At 36.5% G+C, this 26,373-nt stretch overlaps 1 protein-coding gene across 2 annotated transcripts in view; it reads left to right on the top strand.

Annotated features, from left to right (window-relative positions):
* Positions 1-26,373, top strand: part of RALGPS2 (Ral GEF with PH domain and SH3 binding motif 2) — a 156,041-nt gene that overhangs the window by 63,062 nt on the left and 66,606 nt on the right. For both annotated transcript variants that reach the window (XM_059147046.1, XM_059147045.1), the window contains exons 6-8: positions 741-830; positions 6,508-6,600; positions 16,976-17,102. In XM_059147046.1, coding sequence (XP_059003029.1) covers positions 741-830; positions 6,508-6,600; positions 16,976-17,102 — 310 coding nt within the window. The remainder of the gene's footprint in view (positions 1-740; positions 831-6,507; positions 6,601-16,975; positions 17,103-26,373) is intronic.

Below are 26,373 nucleotides of genomic sequence, written 5' to 3'. Positions count from 1 at the left end.
TCTATTTTTAATTTCTTGAGGAATCTCCACACTGTCTGATGAATTATTTTTAATGATTTTTATGAGACTGACGCGCTACCTACTGCGCTAACGAGGCACCTTATTTTTAATTTTTAAAAGAAATTGTGGATACAGTTTATTGAATTAGAAAACATTACATGATTTTTTTAAAATACAATCTTAATTTTAGAATGACTTGGATACACTTTTCTTTATGATATTTTGGAATTCTTCACACAATTATGCTTGATGTAAATAAATGGCAATGTGGGATTACACAGCCACAGGAAAAGCATGCTGTAAGTAGCATTTTTTATAATGTCTGCTCTTAAAGCTTACCTAATTCTGCCACAGTGTCTCAGAATACGGCAAAATCACATGTATTGGTATAGTGTTTTTCTTCTATCACTCCAATTTTATTGCATTCTTCTATTAGCTCTTTTCCTTCAAAAGTTGTTTGCTTTTACAAATGAAAAATCATAGTGATCATAGTTTTTTTGTGTGTGGAAGTACATACATACATATATATCTGTCTCTGTGCACATACATATCTCATATGCATATGAATTGTATGCAACATCCAAAGATTGGGTATGTAGCCAACTTGGTGGTATGCTGGGAAAGAGCAAGTATGGTTTTTTAACCAGCTATAGGTAGTTCATCAAGTATTTCCTGTCATTAATTGAATCCTAGTGAGTAAGGAGTCTTGCCATTCAACTATGTTTCATTTTCATTTGCAGGTAAGCTTTTGGGTTGTTAGAGAAATTCTTCATGCTCAGACGTTAAAAATTAGAGCAGAAGTTTTGAGCCATTATATTAAAACTGCTAAGGTAAGAAAGACTTGTGTTTTTATTTTTTGAGTCCAGTCATTCAGTACTGTTTGTGAGTGAATATTTGCCTGTGACACCCTATTTACTATTAATTGACCCTGGAAAATAAGGCCTGATTGATTAGTATGTCAGTTTTTTCAATTGGGTGTCTGTATTCTTTGCCTTTTCTTTATTCTTCCTCTCCTCCTTCCTCTTACATCTTTCCTCCCTCTCTCAGAGTAGCTGGATTATATTATTTATTTGACTGGATAAATTGGCAGAGATCAGATTATGGTGAAGTAGGATAGTTACAAAATACTGGACTCTTGTGCAGGTACTTGGGAAAGCCTTACAGGATTAAATAGGAAAACACATACCAGTTATTTGCTTTTAAAATATATCACTGCCAACATTGTAGAGAATGATAAGACTTATTTATAAAAGAATAATATAAGGAAGATATTCACCAAATATGTTAGTTGAGTAGTTGTTGTAGGGCATGAGTAATAAATGCAGCAAGAAAAAAGGAACATGGACTTCAAGGATGGTCAGAATTTAGAGAAGAGGGTGAACAGGCCATTTCACAAGAGGATGCTATTACTTTATTAAAATGCACAACAACTCTAAACTTATGTTAAGTTCACTAAAAGGTGGCAAATTATAGCCACATTCTTCATCATTCTTGTGGTAAATACATAACTTTATGTCTGAATGAAAGTGGACTAAAATGAGGATACGATTTTTATAGTTTTAAATTATTATAATTATTATAAAATTGTAATTGCTGTGAGTTGTAACACTTTTATATTTTCCTTGAACACCTGGGAACAATTACATTCTAACATTCTGTGGCACTAGGTGGCAGAGCTAGCTTTCCAAATATATTTTATGGCAGTGTCATAAAATTTATAAAAAACACTCTCTGTGATATGTTAAATAAATAAGGAGTTTTGGCTAACAAATTCATTTCTTGTTTTCTCCACAGAGTCTGAATTTGTTTTAATTTTGTGTATGTGCTTCACATGTTCTGTTCAAAACCACCAAATTCTGCCTATCAGTCTTCCTGTTACCCTCCTCATCAAGTAATCATTTAGTACCAGCGCAGATTCTTAGACTTTATTTTTGACAGTAGTTGCTTTCGTCCCAAGCCCTAGTAAGTTCATACTCTTTTTTTGTCATGCACCATCTCTTAAAATCCCTCTAATTTTGCCTCCCTCCCTTCTGTATTCAGTCTGTATAAAACTGGCAGGTCTTTTTCTTCTTTTAGTAGATTGTATCAGGGTTCTCTAGAATGGGAGGATGGATAAATATATATATATATAATATATAAAGAAAATTAAGGAATTTGCTCCAGTAGTTGTGGGAGGGGGCTGGCAAGTGTGAAATCGATTGTAGGGCTGTTGGACAGTCTAGAAACTCGGGCTGGAGTTGAAGCTGCATTCTTGAGGCAGAATTTCTTCTCTGGAAAACCTTAGTTTTTGTCTTTTAAGCTGTTTCAGCTGATTAGGTGCAGCCTACCAGATTATCAATGTAATCTCTTTTAATTAAAATCAGCTGATTATAGATGTAAACTATATCTATAAAATTGCTCCACAGCAATGCCCAGATTAATGTTTAATTAAATAACTGGGTACTATAGTCTAATCAAGTTTGATGAATAAAACTGATCTCAGAGACACACAAAATATTTATAAATAGATTAAAAGTAGCAAAAGAGGGGCGCCTGGGTGGCTCAGTGGGTTATTTATTTATAAATAAATAAAATCTTAAAAAAAAAAAGTAGCAAAAGAATGGTAAGGTGGATGTCCATGTATTCACTGCCCTCTTTGAATTCCCATAGGTCTTCTCATAGGTGATCCCTACCCTCCCACTACAAAAGGAACTACTGCCCACAACGTTGTTTGCTTTTCTTTGATAGTTTTATATATATATGTGTGTGTGTGTGTTACTGAATCTCATATTGTTATATATGTTTTTCAGTTTTATTTAAATTATTTCCAAATTACATTTATACTTTTAAAAATTGGTTTTTGTTTTGTTTTAAAGATATTATTTATTTATTTGACAGATGGAGATCACAAGTAGGCAGAGAGGTAGGCAGAGAGAGAGAGGGAAGCAGGCTCCCTGCCAAGCAGAGCGCCTGATGCGGGACTTCATCCCAGGACTCTGAGATCATGACCTGATCGAAGGCAGAGGCTTAACTCACTGAGCCACCCAGGCCCCCAAAAACGTGTTTTTGGTTTTTTTTGGTTTTTTTTTACTAAGCACTGTTACTGCATGGTTTGGGGTATATCTCTGTTGTAGAGTGCTCTTTTGTTTGCATATACCACAAATTCTTCAGCATACTCTAGCTTGGATAGTTTCAGGTTTTTATTGTTATAAACACTGCTGCTGTAAAGCTTTCTTGTGGGAGTCTCTTGGTGCTCATGTGAGCATTGAAGCCCTAGAAATATAGAGAGAACAATGACAGACAAATAACCTTCATTGAACGTGATGAGATTGAACAATATTTTCTCTATTGATCATTTAGGTTTTCTCTCTTGAAATGTCTGTTCAAGATCTTTGAACAGTTTTCTCTTATTTACTGATTTTTGTAGGAGTTTTTTTTTTTTTAATTTAAATCTAGATGCTAGTTCTTTGTTATGTGTTTTCATATGTATCATGCTGTTTGTAACTTGTCATCATTTTTCATGTTATGTTTTGATATAGGTATTCTTAAGTTTAGTAGTCAAACTTACTGATCTTTAATTTTTATGGTCTTACTTAAGCATATATAACTTAAAGTTTTATAGCTTTGATTTTTGTACTTGAGTATTTACTCCATGTGGAATAAATTTCTTATGTAAGTATGAATTATGGATTACTGTTTGTATTTTTCATTTGAATAATTCTGGCACCATTTTTTTTATTGATGTGTAATTGACATACAGTATCCTGTTTCAGGTGTGCATAATAGTGAATCAGTGTTTTTATACATTATGAAATTATCTTTTTTTTTAACATTTTATTTATTTATTTGACAGAGAATAAATGGAGAGGCAGGCAGAGAGAGAGGGAAGCAGGCTCTTTGCTGAGCAGAGAGCTCGATGCGGGACTCGATCCCAGGACGCTGAGATCATGACCTGAGGCGAAGGCAGCGGCTTAACCCACTGAGCCACCCAGGCGCTCCATTATGAAATTATCTTAATGATAAGTCTAGCTACCATACAAAATTATTACAATAATTTTTTCAATATTTCCTATATTGTACATCACATTCCCATGATGTACTTATTTTAGGACTGGAAGTTTGTACCTCTCAATCCCCTTTGCCTGTTTTGTCCATTCCCCCAAACCCTTCCCTCTGATAACCGACAGCTTATTTTCTATAAATCTGTTTCTGTTTTGTTTGTTCATTTATATCGTTTTTTAGATTACACATATAAGTAAAGTCATACTCTATTTGTCTTTCTGTGTCTGATTTATTTCACTTAGCATAATACCATCTAGATCCAACAAGATAATCACAAATGGCAAGATTTCATTCTTTTTTATGGCTGAGTAATACTGCATTGTATCATATATACCACAGCTTCTTTATCTGTTTATCTATCAGTGGGTACTCGGTTGCTTCCGAACCTTGTCTATTGTAAGTAGGGCTGCAGTGAACATAGGGGTGCATATATCTCTCTGAATTGGTGTTCTCATTTTCTTTGGGTAAATAACCCACAAACAGAATTGCTGGATCATATGGTAGTTCTGTTTTTAAATCTTTGAGAAACCTCCACAATGCTTTCCATAGTGGCTGCATCAAGGTGCCTCGTTAGCGCAGTAGGTAGCGCGTCAGTCTCATAGTGGCTGCATCAATTTATAGTCCCACCAGCAGTGTATGAGCAGTATTTCCCCAACATACTTGCCAGTGCTTGTTATTTTCTGAGGTTTTTTTCTTTCTTTTTTTTTTTTTTTTAATATTAGCCAATCAGCAGTATGAGAGGATATCTCATTGTGGCTTTGATTTGCATTTCCCTAATAATTAGTGATGTTGAGCACCTGACACCATTTTTAAAAATTCTTTGTTAAAGTGATATTTATTTTATTTAACCTAGAAGTCTCTTTGTGTTTCCTTGTTCTTAAAAAAGGCTATTCTAGTGGTGCCTGGATGGCTCAGTCAGTTAAGTGTATGCCTTCAGCTCAGGGAGCCCTATATTGGGCTCCCTGCTCAGTGGGGTACCTGCTTCTTCCTCTTCCCTCTGCTCCTGCTCTCTCTCCAAAAAAAAGGAAATAAAATCTTTAAAAAAGTACGATTCTAGACTTACAGTTTTTTGTACTTGCTTTTTGTTCTTTACTCTGCTTAGGATTCCTTGAGCTTCCTGACCCTAAGAACTAACATCTTTTCAGTAATCTGAGAGAATAATCTGCCATTATCTCTCAGATGCTGTTTCTACCAATCCTTTTATCATCTTCTGCATCTCTGACTAGATAAATGTTGGCTTTTTTTCTCTACATTTCATGTCTCTTTGTTTCACATTTTAAAAAAAACTTTTATGTTGCATTCTAGATAATATCTTCATTTAATCTTCATTTCACTGAGGCCTATACTTGATGTTCTCCATTTGTGAATTCTTATTTCTTATGTTTTTTCATTTCCCATTTTTTAATTTTCTTAAGCTTAAGCTTTTATTTTTATTTATTTTTTAAAAATATTCATTTGACACAGAGAGATGAAGAGTGCAAATAGCAGAATGGCAGGCAGAAGGAGAGGGAGATGGGGAGCCCAAAGCGGGACTTGATCCCAGGATTCTGGGATCATGACCTGAGCTGAAGGCAGATGCTTAATCAACTGAGCCACCCAGGCGCCCCTTGTTTTCCATTTTTAAAAAAAATTGAGTCTGTTGAGTTCATATTCCTTGAAACTTTATGGGAATTCTTTGAGACCTGAGTTAAGGTGATATATTGGTCAGAGATCTCCAGAGAAACAGAACCCTTCCCCGTCCTTGCACTAATGTTCAAAACAGGCATTTTTGCTTTGGAGTCTCTTGGTGGTGGGCAAGGACCATTCTAAATGATTTTTCAGATAGGACCATTAAGATGTAACTATGTGGAAGTATGAGGAAATTAGGGAAAATAGCATTAAATGTCAAGCAGCTCTCTTGGCAAACTGTCAGAACCTAATATTAGAGAGGAGTTCTGTAGGGAGACTAAAAAAAGCAAGGTCAAGTATTGGGAAGCAAGTGGAGAGTTGAAGAACAAAGGTTCAGAGGATTCAGGCAGAAGGAAGCAGGAAATAAGGACTATGGAAAGCAGGTTTGAACCATAACCCTGGAATTATGAGGGTAGAGTAGGAAACTGGATCAGGATCCTTTCTTGAAACTGAGATCATAAGGTGGAGGCTTAGTATTTCAGTATAAGGAAGGAGACTCCTTACTAGAAACTGGGGTGCATGATCATACTGGGTAAGCTTCATACTGGTTTTCTTAATACATTATTGAACCAGAGGTAGATTTGTTCCCAGAGCTTGGGGACAATGCCAGGTTAGAACATGGAGGTTCTGTTGTGGGCCAAAATCAACTTACTGTAAACATAATGGGTACTCCAGAGACAAATTTCACTGATGAGAGTAAGAAGTACTAGAACACTACAAGTTGCCTAGATTTTATTTGTTAATCTAAAGTTATCCTTACTATTTCTCCTCTCTCCTCCCTTTTTTCTTAAATTTCAGAAGCTGTATGAGCTGAATAACCTTCATGCACTTATGGCGGTGGTTTCTGGCTTACAGAGTGCCCCAATCTTCAGGTTGACTAAAACATGGGCGGTAAGTCATCTTCTTAGTTAATGAAAGGGCTAGACTTCCTATTAGAAATAAAGATGTATTGGGGCGCCTGGGTGGCTCAGGTGGTTGAGCCACTGCCTTCGGCTCAGGTCATGATCTCAGCGTCCTGGGATCAAGTCCCGCATCGGGCTCTCTGCTCAGCAAGGGGCCTGCTTCCCTTCCTCTCTCTGTGATCTCTTCCCTTCCTCTCTCCTACTGTGATCTCTCTGTCAAATAAATAAATAAAATCTTAAAAAAAAAAAAGAAAGAAAGAAAGAAAGATGTATTTATTTCTTCTGTAGTTCTTAGTAAGGTTAATATTAAAATAGATAAGGATCTTTAAATTAGTTTATACTCTTTTTTTTTTTTTTTTTTGAAGCCGGCATTTTCTTCCTTTAAGTTAACACTTAAAAGAAGAAGAAAATCATAAGAGAATATGTATTTACAGTACTCCGCTGTAAAAAAATTCACGTATACGCTGTAAAAAAATTCACGTATAAGTGGACCCACGGAGTTCAGATCCATATTGTTCAAGGGCTAATTGTATGTGGTAAGAGAGTCTCTGTTCCATGACAGTTGCCTCGAGAGCTGGAAGAACTGAGAGAACCATTTGTGTGGAAATCTGGGAGAAGAAAATTTCAAGCAGACGTGATAGCCAGTACAAAGGCCCTGATGACATTCAAAGAATAGCAGGGCAGTCAGTGTTGAGAGAATGGAGTAAGCTATGGGGTAGTTGATGGTAAGAGATTAGTGAGTCCAGAGAGGTCACATCAAATCAAACAATGGAGATGCTGTTTACTGATATTCTGGGGGTATAGGGAAGGAGTGTGTTGGTGGTGGGGCAGGGAGGTTCTCTTCTTACACATACCAAGTTTGAGTTGGCTGATAAATATCCATGTGCAACTGTAAGGTCAGAGTCAGGTGTACAAGTTTAAGGGAGGAGTTAGGGCTAGAGGTACATTTTTTTGATCATCAGCATAATGGTATTCTTTAAAATATGAGGCCAGATAAGGATCACCTGAATTATAAATACAGATGAAGAGCCCTGGAAGCCTCCCAAGATTTAGATTGGAAAAATGAGGACTCAGCAAAGGAAATATTACAGTGGGAGTTTTCCACAGTCAGGTAATGAAACTGTTTTCAAGGAAGAGTGATCATGGAGAGACTGGGTGGCTCAGTCATTAAACGTCTGCCTTCAGCTCAGGTCATTATCCCAGGGTCCTGGGATCAAGCCCCACATCAGCCTTCGTGCTCGGCTAACCTGCTTCTCCTTCTCCTTCTGCCTGCTGCTCCCTCTTTCTCTCTCTGTCAGATAAGTAAATTATCGCCCTCGGCGCACAAGAACGACAAGACGCCCCAGTTCGGATGCATCTTCTCTCTCTTCTCCTTTCCGCAAGTCTACACACTTATATACGCTTACATGACCAATCAGTGAGCAGGGTACAGGAGGGAGCGAATCAGGCTGTGCACCTAAACGAACAACTTCGCTAGCAACCAATGCTGTTTACTTCCTCTTTGGGCGTTCTGCTTAGTCTCACAAGGCAATCCTAACCTGGCAACTAGACAGGCGCCATCTTTTAATGGCGGAGGCCGCCCTGGCCAGGGGCCTGCCTCCGACAGTAAATAAATTCTTAAAAAAAAAAAAAAAAGTGATCCCCCATGCCATATGCTGCTAGTAAGTTGAATTAGGTGAGAACCTTGACATGAGCACTGGATATGGGCAGTTGAAGAGGATTGGCAACCTTGCCAAGAGTGGTTTCAGTATAGTGGTGGACCAAAAACTGATTGGATTTGAGAGAATGTGGAGAAAAATACGAGATAGCAAATAAGGAAAATGCATTTGAGGAATTTTGTTGTAAAGGGCAGGGTTGAGGTGCTGCAGAGAAATCTGACAGCTAGAGGGGGATGTAAGACCAAATTTTGTTTTGTTTTTGGAAATGAGGTCCATGACAGTATGTTTGTATGCTGATGCAGTGACCTAATAGAAAAATGGTAGGAGAGCAAGAAGTTACTCTAGCAATATCCTTAATCAGGCAGGAGGGAATTGATCTGGTTCTGGAGTGGAGCAGAAACAGTTTATCCATTTTAACAGGAGAGAAGGGAATGCATTTGGTTACACATGCAGGTAAGTTGGTAGCTGTGGTGGTGAGATTCTATAGAAATTCCCCTGATACTTGTTTCTTAAGACATGTAAAGCAGAGTCACTGATTGAGAGTGGTGGGGGAGAGGTGTTAGAGGTTTGAAGAAAGAAGAACAGATGAAAGTCCTCTTATTAGAAGAGTGTGAGAATGAATTAACTAGGGAAATAGGGTGGGTTTGGTATGGTAGGCCTTATGACTGAGATTTTTGGTCATAAATTAAAGGTGAAACCAGTCAGCAAAGTCATGTATTCTCTAGACAGGTTCAGGTGTTCAGCATTAAGTCTGGAATAGTGATGAGAATTGTATTTAACCAGTGTTGGAATTTTTCAGGGACTATTTATTCCGTATTGGGGTCAGGGATAGCACAAGAGAGAAAGTGGGTAAATGTACAAAGTTGTTTTAGTAAGGTAAGGAATTGAAACCCAGTAAAAGAGAGAAGGAAGAGTGAAAAAGTAGCATTGGTAACTGGATTGGAAAATCTGGTGCAGTCAGTTCTCTTTGGATTCAGGATAACCAAGGGAGTAGAGACAGAGTGTTAGAAGGTAGGCTCATTGAAGGGAAGTGAAGTCAAGGAACTTAGATACCATGTAGTAAGAGTGTCATCTATGTGAAAATTACAGTCACCAAAATACGGAAATCATGGTGGTTCACGGACTCTTTCTCCAACTACTAACACCTTTAAGATACAATGAGGAAAATGATTAGTAGCTCTATTGATGATAGAAACATAAGTGTTACAATCTAGTGCTGTCCGTCCAGTATGGTAGCCATTAGCCACATGTGGGTATTTAGATCATTAAATTTAAAATTTAGTTCCTCATTCATACCAGCCATGTTGCCAGTACTCAGTAGTCCTGTGGCTAGTGGTCATTGTATTGGGCAGCACAGACAGAGATCATTTTCATTACAAAATTTGATCAGACAGCACTGATCTAGTGCTTGAACTTAGTAGAAGCTGGAGGATGTTGGGAGAAAATTGTGAAAAGCAAGGAGCCAGGATTGCACCCAACTCAAATCTAGGCTCATGTTACAAAAGAAGGAAGAGTGATTAAAGAAAAGATTAAGAATGGAGCTTTTGCAGAGGATGGACCGTGAGACCCAGGAGGTCCAGTTGGAAAAGTGTAAATGGCCTAAACATCCATCAGCAGATGAATAGATATACACAATGCATACCCATAGAATGGAATATTATTTAGCATTAAAAAGGAATGGAATTCTGACACGTCACACCATGCATGAATCTTAAAGACATTACACTAAGAGAAATTAGCCAGACATAAAAGGACAGCTACTGTCTGATTCTGTATATACCAGGTACCAAGAATAGTCAGATTCATAGAGACAGAATGTAGAAGATGGTTGCTAGGGGCCCAAAGGAGGAAGAAATGGGAGTTATTGTCCAGTGGGTGTGGAATTTCAGTTTGAGAAGATAAAAAGAGTTCTGACCATGCTTGGTTGGTGGTGATGGTTGGTTGATAAGGTGAATGTACTTAATGCCACTAAAGTGTACACTTGAAAATGGTTAAAATGGTGAATGTTATGTATATTTTACCACAATTTAAGAAAAAAACAGTTTATTACAGTAACTGAATATACAAACAGTATACAAAACCAGTTGTATTTGAAACAATTTGAAAATACCACTTGGAAGGACACCTTTTACAGTATCAGTAAAAGAAACACAATAGCAGGGGCGCCTGGGTGGCTCAGTGGGTTAAAGCCTCTGCTTTTGGCCTAGGTTATGATCCCGGGGTCTTAGGATCGAGCCCCGCATTGAGGCCCGCATCGGGCTCTCTGCTCAGTGGTGAGCCTGCTTCCTCCTCTCATTCTGCCTGCTTCTCTGCCTACCTGGTGATCTCTGTCTCTCAAATAAATAAATAAAATCTTAAAAAAAAAAGAGAGACACAACAGCAAACAATATATGGGATAATATATGCAAGACGTTTTTTCAAATAGCAATCTCAGAATAATTCACCTTTGGTTTAAATCTTGACCATGTATAGTCCATGGAACATTGCTCAGTCATCCCCAGAGTGGTCGGTCCAGAGTAGACCATGACAGGTGATCTAGCTGATCAGCTTCTTCCTTACAGGTTTGTTTTTCCAAGGCTGAGGGCTGGGTTCTTTTTCTTTGCCATGTATTTATAGTATCAGCCCTTAAATATATGTAAGATGTATATGCAGAAAACTATAAAACTTCACAGGAAGTTATTAAAGAAGAACTAAATAGATGGAACAATATCCCTTAGTCATGGATAGGAAATCTTAAAGATGCCAGTTTCCCCCAAATGTATGTAGAGATACATGCACCTTGAATCAAAGTCCCCTTCCAGGACAAGATTGCTTATAAAATTTACATGGAAATGTAAAGGGTCAGGATAGCCAATTTATTTCTGAAGGAGAAAATGGGGTTGAAGACTTTGACACAGCCCTAATAGATACCAAGATGTATTATTTTGGTAATGTACGGTTAGTGCAGGTCAACCAGTGGAACAGAAGAAAGAACCCCAAAATAGATAATTGCTTTTATAGAATTCTGATATATGATAGTGATGGCATTATAAATCAGTGGAGAAATGAGGGTCTGTTTGTTAATGGAGCCAGGAAATTGATTATTAGTTTGGGGGAAAAATTAAAGTCTTTGTTAGATGAGTTAAAGCCTTATATGTGGAATGAAAAATGTGGAAGCTTTTAGAAGAGAAAAATAGCTTAATATCTCTCTGGCTTGGTATGAATAGATTCTATCTTGGAATCTGTAAAGGTGTTTCAGATAAGATACAAAAACCTCAAACAGTGAAAGAAAAGATGAAAAATTTTTACCACATTAAAGGAAGAATTCTCTTCATCAAAGGATATTTTAAAGAAGACTGAAAAGCAGCCCCAGAATGGGGGAAAATAATGTGAAGCAGTTGTAACTGATCAAGAATTTATATCTGGAATATATATATATATAAAGAAATCTCTTAAAAAGCAAAATAAAAAAAAAGAAAAATAGAAAATGATAGTACTTCAGAGAAGAAGATATATATAGGGAAGCGGTGAAAATGAGTGAACTACAGCCACATGTAACATTATTGGTGGAACTTCAGTGTCAGAACATTGAATAAGTAAATCCAAAGATTAAAAATAGCATGATATTGTTCAGTCAAAAATCAAATAAAATTTAAGAGAATGATAGGCAAAATTTAGGAAGGAGATTATTGGATACTTACAGTTAAGAGGAGTGCCTGGGTGGCTCAGTTGGGTGAGCATCTGCCTTTGGCTCAGGTTGTGATCTCTAGGTCCTGATTGAGCCCCACATGGGGTTCTCCCTACCCCTGCTTGTGATCTCTCTCAATAAAGAAAATCTTTAAAAAAAAAAAAAATCAAGGGATTTAGATATGGAAGGAGCACATATGTAGATGTGTTAATGGTGTGTGGTTCTTAGGAAAATAGATGTGTTTGTTAGGAAATTTAAGAATAAATGAATTTAACAGGAAAGCCATATCAGAGACTAATGATAATTGAGTGTCATGAACAGAAGGTTATAATTAACCTGCATCCAAGGTTCAAGATAAATTATTTATGCAAATGAACACATTTGTACATATGTATGGGGATACAAATCAAGGTGATAAGAGGTGATCTGGGAATCTTATATTTTTTTATGGTGACTGACATGAATAGGGGTTTATCCATTTTCCCCAAAGTGGATTTCTTATGGTAACATGGTGTAGAGATCTAGCCAAGAACATTTTGAAGTTCCCACATTCATGCATCAATGAACATGTGAAGAGCTTTGCCCCCTGGTTGTCATGCTCCTCGCCAGAGGAAGAGTGTGGTACCTAAAGCATGCAGTTGAGAACCACTTTGTTTTCCCCTTTTTTGGTAGGAAGAGTATAGTGAAGTAAATCGTAGGGATAACATTAGTAATGTCAGAAAAAGATTTGAAAAGCAGGAAAAAAAAATCAGGACTTCGTAGATAATAGCTTTGGGGGCATTGGACGAGTTTCTGAGATACCACTGCAAACACCTTATTTTAACATCTAATTAATTCTTTTGTCCATGCTTTTCCTATAGTCTTCCTGAAAGAAGGCTCTATGGTCCCACACCAGATTGAATCCTTTTAATCTGGCTATCGATTATTATGAAAATTCCAAATATAAGTTATTTTTATACGTATTATTTTTTTAAGATTTTATTGATTTGAAAAAAAAAAGATTTTATTTATTTGAGAGAGAGAGAGCAAGAGAGAGCATGAGCAGGGGGAGGGGCAGAGGGAGAAGGAAAAGCAGACTCCCCACTGAGCAGGGAGCTGGATGCAGGGCTTCATCCCGGGACCTTATGACCTGAGCCCAAGGCAGGTGCTTAACCAACTGAGCCAACTAGGCACTCCCTTTTTATACACACTAGACCATGTAGTTCTTTACCAGAGTTCTGTGTTTCAGATGTGGCAAAATCAGCTGCGTTTCTCCTGATTCTGTACCAAAGTTTTGGAATGATTGATTTAAGAAAAAAGGAACAGGTTTACTGTTACCCTGCTACATCACATCACCATATTTTCCATATCCAAATACTCTGTTAGGCGGGAGAAGAGGGATGGTTGGCCTTCCAGGTAACAGCAGAGATTTGTGCCTGATCTTGAAAATGCTAATCAAGTATGTTGAAGCTGGGCCAAGCAGAAGATTATGCAACTGCTGTTTTAGACTGTGGGCTATCTGTCTAAAATATGAAAACAAAAGACTCCTTAAAATATTTTGTTTTGAAGAAGGAGGAATACTGCTCAGATATATTTCTGGTAGAGATTATCTGAAAATAATCTGCCTCTTGGAGCCCATGAAAAAATAAATTCCAATGTGAATCCCAGTTGTACTCTTTGGATTACTCTATATAAAAGAGTGTGCATTTGGCATCAGAATTGTCTTTATCTCCAGAACCAGACTGAGAAACTGAAAAACAGGATGTCTTTGTGGGTGGATGACTAAGAGAGTATTAGTATGTTCTGCTTCTTGCTAATCCTGTGATCAACTTTGAATCTGTCTCCTTATCTCTAAATTAATCTTCAGATTTTCTGTTACCCTTATAGAATTAGATGAGCATTTTATAGGTGGACATATTTTATATCCTAAAAAATAACATTTTATGACATAAAGTGGAGTTTATTACATCACAATGAAATAGGAACTTCATATATTTAAAGAAAAAAATATTTTTTCCAGAGTCTTTGAAATACTTAAAAACATACTCTCTGAATTTTTTCATTAATATTTTTAAAATACCCTTTCTTAACTCAAGGATAATTAACATAACAGTTTTAACATTAAAATGTTTCAGATGTACAATATAATGACTCCACAGTTCTATACATTCCTCAGTGCTCATCAAGATAACTGTTCTCTCTTTTTTTTTTTTCTTCTTCTTTTTTTATTTTTAAATTTTTTATTTTTTATAAACATATATTTTTATCCCCAGGGGTACAGGTCTGTGAATCACCAGGTTTACACACTTCATAGCACTCACCAAAGCACATACCCTCCCCAATGTCCGTAATCACACCCCCTTCTCCCAAGGATAACTGTTCTCTTAATTCCTTCTATTTCACCCATCCATTTCCCCTCTAGCAACCCCTAGTTTGTTCTCTATGTTGAAGAGTCTGGTTTTGGTTTTTTAGGGTTTTTGTTTGTTTGGTCTCTTTTTTCCTTTGTTTATTTGTTTAGTTTCTTAAATTCCACACGTGAGTGAAATCATATGATACTTTGTCTTTCTCTTATTTGATTTATTTCACTTAGCATTATACTCTCTGGGTCCATCCATGTTGTTGCAGATGGTAAGAACTCATTTTATTTACACACACACACACACACACACACACACACCACATCTTCTTTATCCATTCATCTGTCGAGGAAGTTTGGGTTGCTTTCATATTCAACTACTGTAAATAATGCTGCAATAAACATGTTTAAGGAGTGCATATATGTTTTCAAATTATTTTTTTCATTTTCATTGCTTTAATGCCCAGTAGTGGAATTACTGGATCATACGATAATTTAACTGTTAATATATTTTATGCTCTTTTTAAAAATTTTTTATTTTTTATAAACATATAATATATTTTAACCCCCGGGGTATAGGTATGTGAATCGCCAGGTTTACATACTTCACAGCACTCACAATAGCACATACCCTCCCCAATTTGTTAATATTTTGAGGAACTTTCATACCATGTTCCACAGTGGCTGTACCAATTTACATTCCCACCAATAGTGCATGAGGATTCCTTTTTCTCCATATCCTTGCAAACACAAAATACCAGTAGCATCCTTGACAGAATTAGAATAGTCCTTAAATTTGTATAGAACCACAAAAGACCCCAGATAGTCAAAGCATTCTTGAAAAAGAACAACAAAGCTGGAGGCATCACTATCCCAGATTTCAAGATATACTACAAAGCTGTAGTAATCAAAACAGTATGTTACTGGCACAAAAATAGGCAGATAGATAATGGAACAGAAGAGTCCAGAAATAAGCCTGTGTTTGTGTGGTCAATTAATTTATGACAGAGGAGGCAAGAATCTACAGTGGGAAAAAAGATAGTCTCTTCAACAACTGGTATTGGGAAAACTGGACAGCTACATGCAAAAGAATAAAATTGTACCACTTTCTTACACCATACACAAAAATAAACTCAAAATTAATTAAATGTGAGACGTGAAACCATAAAATTCCTAGAAGAAAATATAGGCAGTTATTTCTTTTGCATCAGCTGTAGGAATACTTTTCTAGATAATGTCTCCTTGGCAAGGGAAACAAATACAAAATTAAATTTTTTGGACTACACCGAAATAAAAGGTTTCTATGCATCATCAAAATTAAAAGACAGTGTATTGAATGGGAGGATATATTTATAAATTATGTATCTAAGGAGTTAATATCCAAAATACATAAAGAACTTACACAACTCAACACCAAAAAAAACATCAAATTTGAAAATGGGCAGAGGACCTGGATAGACCTTTTTCCAAAGAAGACATGCAGATGACCAACATGAAAAGGTGCTCAACATCACTATTCATTGGGGAAATGCAAATTAAAACCACAGTGAGGTATCACTTTAACACCCATCAGAATGGCTAAAATCAAAAACACAAAAAATAACAAGTAGTTAATACTGTTTTGGGTAATTGACCTTACTTCTCTTTTATTCCCCTAGATTGACTCCGTTTTCCTCAAAGGACAGTCACTGCAAATCTACCCCCATAAGCTTCCTAAAACAGTGCAGTTGATTGTTCATCAACTATGTGAAGTAGTGCTGATCAGCAGGATCAAAGAAAAAGTGTCTTGTTAAAAATCCCAAAGTGTGAATCAAGTTTTATGGTTATTGTTAGGACTAGTGAAGAAAGATTGTTACTGAAACACAAAATTCAGTATTTATCTCTTAATGATTATGCAAGAATAATCTTAATCTTTGAAGAGGCAGGGGACAGTGTATTAAATAAAGTATTTGGACATTTGAGCTGGATATGAATATGTAATTATTTTAACTTTGGAAATTGATCAACAAAATCGTTCAACCATTTAAAATAGTGAAGGGTGCCTGGGTGACTCAGTTGGTTAAGCGTCTGCCTTCAGCTCCGGTTATGATCCTGGGGTCCTGGGATCAAGCCCTGCATGGCATCAGGCTCCTTGCTCAGCAGGGAGCCTGCTTCTCCCTCTGCCTGCTGCTCCCCCTGCTTGTGCTCTCCTCTCTCTCGGTCAAATAAATAAAATCTTAAAAAATTAAAGAACAAAATAGTGAAGATGAGAAGCTAATTTACTGCTTAGTTAATGATTTTTTGTACATACAAAGGATATTATAATTTTTAAATAGTGGATTTGGTCCCCCCCTGCCCTTTTTTTAAGATTTACGTATTTTTTTTTAGAGATGGAGAGCATGAGTGGGAAGAGCACAGGGATAGGAAGAGAAAAATCTCCAGCAGACTGCGCTGAGCACAGAGCCTGATGCAGGGCTTGATCTCATGGTGCTGAGATCATGATCTGAGCTAAAATCTAAGAGCTGGTCACTTGACTGACTGCACCACCCAGGCACCTCTGGGTTTATAATAGACATGTCTGATTTTGTTTTTTTTATACACTACCAGAGTATAATTGAAGATGGTATAACTCTGAAATTTAAATTTATAGTAAAGACAGCTTCAATTATTTAATATAATAAAATGGAATTTGGGAATAACTTAGACTTTTCTGTTTATTTTTTAGTTACTAAGTCGAAAAGACAAAACTACCTTTGAAAAATTAGAATATGTAATGAGTAAAGAAGATAATTACAAAAGGCTAAGAGACTATATAAGTAGCTTAAAGATGACGCCTTGCATTCCCTATTTAGGTGAGTAATATCACTGTGTGTTCATTATGCCCAGCTGTTCTGTCTTGATTAATCAGTAATTTATATAAAATCCAAGGTACTTTAAAAATGTGTGTATATCCTTTAAAGAAATCACTGCAAGATTGTTAAGTTAAAAAAAGAAATATGTTACCTTGTTACCTGGGATGTATTTTCATATTAAATTAGCTTTTGCCCTTAAGGTTTTTCATAGTATCATTTTTCGTAAAGACGGACCATGGGGGGGAAAAAATAAAGATGGACCATGGAAAAATAATACATTTTAGCTCTTTTCGTAATGCTTTTAAAGAATGAGAGTGTGCAGTGAAGTTTAATACCACAAAAACATTTAACATTAACTAAAGAAATTTATCAAAAGGTTTATTGAATTTATTTTCAATATCATGAATATATATATATATAGTTATATGTATATAGTTGGCAGATCTCTTAGGGTAAATTGTGAAAAGCAGTCGTAGTGAATGTTGGTATTGTTGTTTTCCTGGGGAATAAGTTATTTTAGCTGTGAAAATTTAGCTAGGTGCTGAGACAACCAAGTATGTATTTTATATATCATTTCACTAAGAATTTATCTCCTTGTGTGTATTTTACAGTGTTTATAAATTCCAGGAAGTATTTAACCAATAATATTACAAGATTATTTTCAACAAAAAAGGAATAATGCTTTGTTTTCTGTTTCAATGAAAAGTCTCAAACTGTCCATTTTAAAATGTATATGTAAATTTAAATACAGAAAATACTCTATGTGATAAGATGCTTAGCATATATTAAGATAAATTGGTTTGATCCTGTGCAGAGAGTAATCAAATCATAGAGTTGTTTCTTTCTAGTATCCTTTTGTCCTCTGTCTCTATTGTCTTCATGTAATTACTCACACTGGGTTTCACAGTAACTGTTTTTGAAAGTAATTGAAAATCCATTATTTATTTAAATGTCTCAGTGTTATCTTTGAACTCTTTATGATGCCCACAACTAGAAAACCAAGTAGAGACAGAGGCAATTGATTATACTCTGATTCTGCTGTAATAGAGCATCAGTCTTAGTTTTTCACAGAAAAGTAGAACTCACTAGAACCATGTAGGACATGATAGGATTCCAGTGAAAATGGGCAGTGTTGTGCATTCTCTCTCTTTTTTTTTTTTTTTTGGTAAACATGTATTTTTATCCCCAGGGGTACAGGTCTGTGAATCGCCAGGTTTACATACTTCACAGCACTCACCAAAGCACATACCCTCCCCAATGTCCATAGCCCCACCCCCCCTTCTCCCAACCCCCCTCCCCCCAGCAACCCTCAGTTTGTTTTGTAAGATTGAGTCACTTATGGTTTGTCTCCCTCCCAATCCCATCTTGTTTCATTGATTCTTCTCCTACCCACTTAAGTGTTGTGCATTCTGATTGAAGGCAGAGTATCCCAAGCATAGCATGGATAATGGCCACTACATACCAGAATACTATGCTGTTTCTTTGATCAACATTGCAGGGCTATAGTACACATGACTCTATCAGAGAGGCTCTAAGCTAGACGTTAGGAGAGACTTTCTTCATGTGCTTCGCTTTTCACCATGGCCTTGGTTGTGCGCATTCTTGAAAATGTCATTGGCAGTAAGGAGGAAAGAAGATTTTTTAAAAATCATCAATATCTTCTTACTCTGTAAGAACATAACTTAAAGAACATTAGACTGAGAATCAGCAGCCCTCAATTCCAAAATGACTCTTCTGGACTACTAACATTTCAAGTCATTAAATTGTCTTCTTTGAGCCTTGGTTCTCTTTACCTGGAAATAGCACACGAAGGACCCGAATCATGCTCTTCTTTAGGCTGGATGGGACCATGGTGATTTCTTCTAATTCACTTACTTTATGATTTAGAAAATTAAGGTCCATAAGGTGGAAGGCATGGCTTATAGTCGTAAAACCAAGTTCTTGATTGATCTGCATTCTGAAGTCTTGATCTGTCATCTTTCCAACTGTCCCTGTTAAGTTCTCATTCCAAAATTGACTGATTCTATGATTTTATTCGTTTCTCATTGAAATGTTTTCCTCAAATTCTGCAATTTATACCTTTTAGAAAAGGAAATTAAGGTTCTTTTTTGTTGAAAATAAGCAAATGAATATAAATCTTGGTGCCATGATGTCTAGGTCAGGAGTTTGCTTTACATTTTTCCACAGCAGAGACTTTGGTACAGAATTTGAAGTTGTCTATGCATGTGCATACATTTTTGCCCTGCCATGCACATAGAGAGGAAAGAAAGAGAAGGGAGCAAACCACTAGTGTGACGGGATTTTAGGGGGAACTGGGAAGGTTGTTGTCTTTTAGAGAGTGTACTTACTTTCTCCCAGCTTTGGTACCAGCAACAAACACAGTGATTATTCCTGTGAGTTAAAGCTAATGAGGCAAATATTGAGGTGCAGAAGTTGATTTGGAGAAAATATTAGAACCATTATCTTGCCTGTATCTTCAGTTTGGTCTCCAGTGATTGACTTCTCTTTTCAGTTTACTTCCATTTTCTATGTTCTCATGTTCCAGACTCTTCCTTCTCACCATTACCATGTAATTCTCCTTCACTTTATACCTAAGCTATTAAAAAGCACCCTATTCCGGGGTGCCTGGGTGGCTCAGTGGGTTAAGCTTCTGCCTTCGGCTCAGGTCATGATCTCGGGGTCCTGGGATCAAGCCCCGTATCGGGCTCTTTGCTCAGTGGGGAGCCTGCTTCCCCCTCTCTGCCTACTTTTGATGTCTCTATCAAATAAATAAAATCTTCCAAAAAAAAAAAAAAAGTACCTAATCCTTTCTCTTTTTCTTGCTATGTTCCCAGTAGGGCCACCATTGATTTCCTAGTTGAAATGTTTGATAGGTATTTCTCAAGCCTCATATTAATTTTGTGAGGTTGATAGCAGATACTTAACTTACTGAAATTTTCCAGTAGTAGCAACCATTCTCTTGGTTTACCTTCTACATTTCTGGCTTTTGTTATATTGACTCCTATTTCTCTGTTTTTCTTAAATCTATTCTTCTGAAAGTCTCAGGCCACTGCTTTTATTTACGCTGTACTCCCTGGAGTGGTCTCATTGAGACTTCTGTAATTCACCCAGTGGCTCCCAAACCTAGCCTAGGAATTCTGGCACATCCAGCTGTCTAGCAATTACCAGTGCCTAGAAGCATTTTAGATGAGGTATTTGCACTCAAATATCGACTGAATGAGATCTCTATAGGTAACTAATTCAGCATGTTTAGGAGTGACTTCGTCATCCTTCCTCCTTCCTCTAAACCTGTCTTATCTCCTCACTTAGTCTACCAGTGAGGTGGTATGGCATTATATACCACTCCATGGCACTGAAAACCTGGGGGTTTTACTGGAATTCTTCTCTAATTCTCATGTTGCCTAGTGAAATGAGATTGATGTTTCTAAGAGTTATCCAAGAATTAGAAACCAAAAGTGGAAAAAACAACAAGGAACTGAAGTTAAAATAGAGAACATCTCTTTTAGCATCTACATAATTTTATGTGTTGGTAGTCTCCATGTGATGTTCATCCCTTTGCTTTGTAAATAAACATCTGAGACTGTGAGATAATTGTGGAACATTTGGCAATATAAACTTTTGGTAGATGGGAAAAAGGAAAACTTAATGTTTGTTAGGTAAGTTATTATGACTAAGTTTGTTTCCATCTTGAAAATAATCCTTTTAATGTGGAGGCAGTTTGTGGTACAGCAGACCTTGAGATTAAATGTATTCCATCATTCAAACCATACATACTTTTTCTAAGAAAATAAGAGACATTTTCAATTTATACAATTTCTTCACTGCTTGATTTAATATTTAGTCAACTGGTTTGTTTTTTCATTGCTGATCTTTAATACTGAAGTGTTTTAAAGAATGAAGACTAAACAACAGCTTATGTCTTGTTAATATTTGCTTTTTTCATATTTTATTCTAATTTAAAATTAATGACTGTGGTTTTTATATTTAAGTTGTCTTGTTTTCAGAATCCTTTCCTACTCTTAGGAAACTAGGCTTAGTGCAGTTGCCCAAAGGTCAATGTTTACAAGATGCTTTTGGATAGAACAGAACTTGCCCTAAAAGGACACCTGGGTAGCTCACTCAGTTAAGCCTCTGCCTTTGGCTCAGGCCATGATCCCAGGGTCCTGGGATCGAGCCCTGCATTGGGTTCCCTACTCAGCGGGGAGAACTGCTTCTCCCTCTCCCTCTGCCTGCTGCTCCTTCTGGTTGTACACTCGCTTGCTCTCCCTCTCTCAAATAAATAAATAAATAAATAAAATCTTAAGGGGAAAAAAAAACTTGACCTAAAGATGTTTGAAAGATGGTACTCATTATGCATACTGGTAGCTCCTATTTAACTATCCCTCCTCAGTATACAGAATTTGCATAATGCTACCCTTTATCTGTTATGTTGCAAAGGTTCTTATGGAAAGAGTGTATCAACAGAAAGAATCTGTAGTTCACAGAGAAAAGGTAAAGGCAAATCATGTTTGTTGATGAGAGGGGATCCAAACTTAATGATGTTATTGCTTCGAAGCATTATGACCAAACCCAACCATTCTTAGAGAAGCTTTAAAAAGGAGGTGGCAGTTGATATACTGAGAAAACTCTTATTTTGATACTGTCAAATTTATCTAACTTCAATGTGGATTAAATTATAAGAAGTTAAAATATTTTCTTGGCTTTCAACTCATCATCCCTTGAAAAATTGTCTCTTCTGTTGGTTTGCATTCAAGGTAAAAATTAGTCAGCCTGGACAATATAGTGAAAAATTCTTAGAATAAGGATGCAGTATTTCTGGAGAGGAATAGTTTGGCAAATCTCAAGGAAAAAATTGTTTTATATGAGAATTATTGCTTTAAATCTGAAAATTATTAACAGCACTCATTTGTTCTTGTCATTGGATAAAAATCTTAAGGGGCTTATTGAAAAATTTCGTGTGGGACGTTTTGCTTTGCTGGAGAGAAAAATGTAGAATGTTGTGCAAAAATGAAAATTTTAGTTGTATGAAACATAAATATTCTTTCATGTGCATATCCTAGCCTCATTTCTACTTTATTTGTGTAGTTTGAGAAAAAGACCGTAGCTTGACAAGCTTAGGATGTTTTCTGGGAAAGAAAGCAAGCAGAAATAAAACAATAGAAATAATTATTGTGGTTAATTTATTGCTTTTGCTCAAGTAGAAGCAAAGAAGGTTCCGTAAAATCTCCTACCTTTCTGTAGTACATCAGTATGTTGTTTTGATGTGTCTAGGTGTGACTCCTCTTACTCTTATAAGATTCCCTCCCCGCATCACACACACTTAATTTTTGATTTGTTTGATTTTCATAATAGACCTTTTTTTTTTTTTTTTTGAGAAAAGAAAAGCTATCCTTATAATCTTCTGTAATGTAGTGTCCCCTCCATTCTTGATTCTCAAAAGCACCATTTTATTTTGTATTTCATTCATCTTTCTCTCCTTTGGCAATGTAAGTTCTTATGTCTTGGTTCAAGGCTTTATCTTCAGCATTTAGAACAAAAAGTATGCACTTATTTATTGGTTGAATTAATGATCCCTTCTGGGCCCTTGTCATTGTTCTAGTAATTTTATTTGTTTTAAATACAAAAGATTTATTTATGAGGCAGTTTTGTTTATCAGCTTCCTACCCACCCCAGTTTTCTTTCAGTATATGGACCGGGCAGCCAGTCTCTGCTCAGCATTATGTATAGTGCCACAAAATGAACTTTGTCCCCATCCTTATGGAATTTAACATCTCTTTAATACCAGAGGCTTAGATTGCATCATTACCTTGTGAAAAATCGCTCCTCTGTTCTTTGTCGTAGAAGTAGTACATTTCATTGCCAGGCCTTGTTAGCGGTGTCCTCTTTTGCACCTAATGAAGTGTTTAAAGAAAGCATGCCTAAACTTACAATGATTTTCTGATTTTATCTGATCCTCTTTTATTTTTCAGTGGTAAACCTGCCTTCATCTCTTAGTATGATACAGTTCTTTTTTTTTTTTCTTTAAGATTTTATTTATTTATTTGACAGATTACAAGTAGGCAAAGAGGCAGGCAGAGAGGGAGAGGAGGAAGCAGACTCCCCGCTGAGCAGAGAGCCTGATGCGGGACTGGATCCCAGAACCCTGAGATCATGACCTGAGCTGAAGACAAAGGCCCCCTGAGCCACCCAGGCACCCTGTGATACAGTTCTTTATTTTACTTTATTTTTTTTAATTCTTTAAAAGATTTTATTTATTTACTTGTGTCAGAGAGAGAGAGCACAAGCAGGGCAAGTGGCTGTCAGGTGGAGAGGGAGAAGCAGGCTCCCCACTGAGCAAGGAGCCCAATGTGGGGACTCAATCCCAGGACTGGAATCATGACCTGAGCTGAAGGTAGACACTTAGCCGACTGAGCCATCCAGGCACCCCTATTTCATTTTAGTTATAGAAATTTCTACTAACTTGTGTACAAATATTTTTCAAAAATACTAGGTTTTTTATTCACATTTTTTATTCAGATAATTTTTACAAAATCCAAAGCTGCCTGGAGCTCTGGGGAAATGAACGAGTTTTCCCCTTCTCCTTTGGTAGAGTTTTACTTGCGTAAATGTATAAAAGGCTCTAACACTGGGTCTCAAAAATGTCTAATGGTCAAAAAATGTCACTGGCTTTTGGTATTTTAAGACTTTTATTCCCTTTTCCTTTCTTTGATTTGATTTGTAGATCCTGTACACCGTGGAGTACTTTACCTCCTTCTCACTGGATTATATATTGTATTCTGAAACAGCAATAAAGCATGTTCACTTTCTTTTGAATCCCGAGAATGAGCTCTAACCAAATGGCAGCTAGCCCCAGCTTTTTCTTCAGCCAAAATTACATCTGCATTTTCCATTACCTCACTTCCATGCTTTTTGCCCTCATTCTTTTTTATATATTTAAAATTCCTCTGACATTCTTTAATGGTAATTTTCTGAGGTTTACTTTAGATCACTTGAGAACTTGTGAAAAGGCTGGAGCTAGGGTTACATTAACTTCTTTACCCTGTTCATAGTCTTTCTTTAAGAGCTTTTGTCTTAAAAAATAAATAATGTGTAGCGGCTATACAGATCTACATTTTAATTGTAAGCAGAATCAGAGTCGCCCAATTCCAGCAGCTTTGCTGGTGGCATTTCTGGTTGTTGATGTTTCAGTAATTGCAGCAAAAACATTTTATAATTTTTTTTGAGCAAACCTTAATGGGAAAAGAACAATAAAAATCTTAGTAACTGACATTTATTTAGTACTTAATTTTGTGTGCCCAACTCTGTTTTACATAAATTATCTAATTCTTAACAATTTTATGAGGTAAGTGATATTATCATATTTTACAAGCGAAGAAACAGAAGGGAGGTTAAACTGACTTGCTATAAAGATACGCATTATAACTATTTCGCTTATAGTTCAAAGAAAGTATTAGGGCATACTATTAGTATTTGGAGAATTTGTATTGAATTTGTATTGAAATTAAAATTTTGAGTTTTGTCAGTCTTTCCTGTAATCATCTATAAAATTACAACTTAATAACTATTAACCCCACTGATAAAATTAAGTCAACTTATTTTTAAATGGCTTTAGGGGATGAGGGGGAAGGGACTTGGCATTGTAAGTACCATCATTCTTTTCTAACTTGGTTATCTTTCACAGACACTAACTTACTATTAAGTATATAAAAATCATACTAGTACAGGTTTATAAGTAATTTTGAACATTTTCATAATTTCAGAAGTTTTTATACACTTACTACTCCAGTAGGAGTCCTAAGAAATAAAACACTAGAAGAATTGGCACTCTCAGGGCGCGTGGGTGACTCAGTCGGTTAAGTGTCTGTCTTCAGCTCAGGTCATAATCCCAGGGTCCTGCGATACTGGGCTCCCCACTCAGCAGGGAGTTTGTTTCTTCCTCCCCCTGCTCATGCTTGCGCTTGCTTGCTGGCTATCTCTGAAATAAATAAAGTTAAAAAATAAAAAAGTTATTAGCACTCTTATGTCATGACTCATAGAGTCAAGTGAGCACTAGACTGAAAATTTGCTTGTTATTCTCTACCAGGCTTGGAGACTTGAGGATAGGTTTATTTGTAGATACCTACTGAATTTTAAGGCATTGTCTAATGTTAGCATTATTCAAAATTGGAAGTTTTTAAAGTCTGTGTCAGAGATGTCAAGTTTCCTAGACATTGATGTTATCTCCCATTGAGTACAGAATAGCATCTAAATCATTCTTAGGATAAGTTTCGTTTCATTTGTTAAAAATAACTGAAGGGGTGGGGAGTGGGAGGTTAGGGGAGCTTGGTGGTGGGTATTATGGAGGACACGTATTGCATGGAGCACTGGGTGTGGTGCATATGAATTCTGTTACACTGAAAAGTAAATAAATACATAAATAAACAAATAATAAAAATAACTGAATCCTTTTGTAAGCCAGTTCCAAGATTACAGTTCAGTCATATTGAAGGTAGGGCAACCATGTCTTTATTCCTAGGTAACATGCAAAGTAGCTAGCTATTGGATACAAGTGACCTATTTAATCTCTCAGAAGATCCTCATTTGACTGAAATTCCTACCATGAATATCATCCTTACCTTAGTTTTTCTTTATCTTTTCTTACAGTCTGGTTTCTTCACTAACTACCCTAATAGCATGACATAGCTCTGTTAGTTTTGCAAATGAAGATCATGGATCAAAGTAATTTTATGTCTGAAAACTTGGGTAGTATTTCTTTTTAACACATTTGTTGATCGCCTGCTCTATGCAAGGCACCATGGTAAGTGTGGCAGAAAATACATAGATGAATAGTAATAATCTGAGAGCCAAAGTCTACAGTCTTTACATTTTACCACATAAACTACCTCATTTGGTTTTTGTAGTAACCACATAAGCTAGGTACTGTTCATATCCTCATTTTCTAGATAAGAAAGTGGAGTATAAAAAGCACCCAAGGTAGCACAGCTAGGAAATTGATAGAATTAGGCTACAAATCCAAGCAGTACTGACTTTAGAACCTACCCTTAGCTGTCATACAACTCTGGTGCTTATTTCCCTGCTCTCCAGGAACTGCAGAACAGAGCTATATCATGTCTGCAAAGGAGAACAGAGTGGGCCTAGTGGCCAAGACAGTTTAGCATTCAGACCAGTTTTCTAGTTTGTGGACTTCAAATCATTCTAATTTAAGTAATATAATACTCCTTTTCTGTGAAAATTCTGTAAGGCTTGCCCTTGATCGGGTTTTGGATGTTTA

The sequence above is a fragment of the Mustela lutreola genome, chromosome 14, assembly GCF_030435805.1.
Source record: "Mustela lutreola isolate mMusLut2 chromosome 14, mMusLut2.pri, whole genome shotgun sequence".
Classification (NCBI taxonomy): domain Eukaryota; kingdom Metazoa; phylum Chordata; class Mammalia; order Carnivora; family Mustelidae; genus Mustela; species Mustela lutreola.
This window is presented reverse-complemented; position numbering and strand designations above follow the sequence as displayed.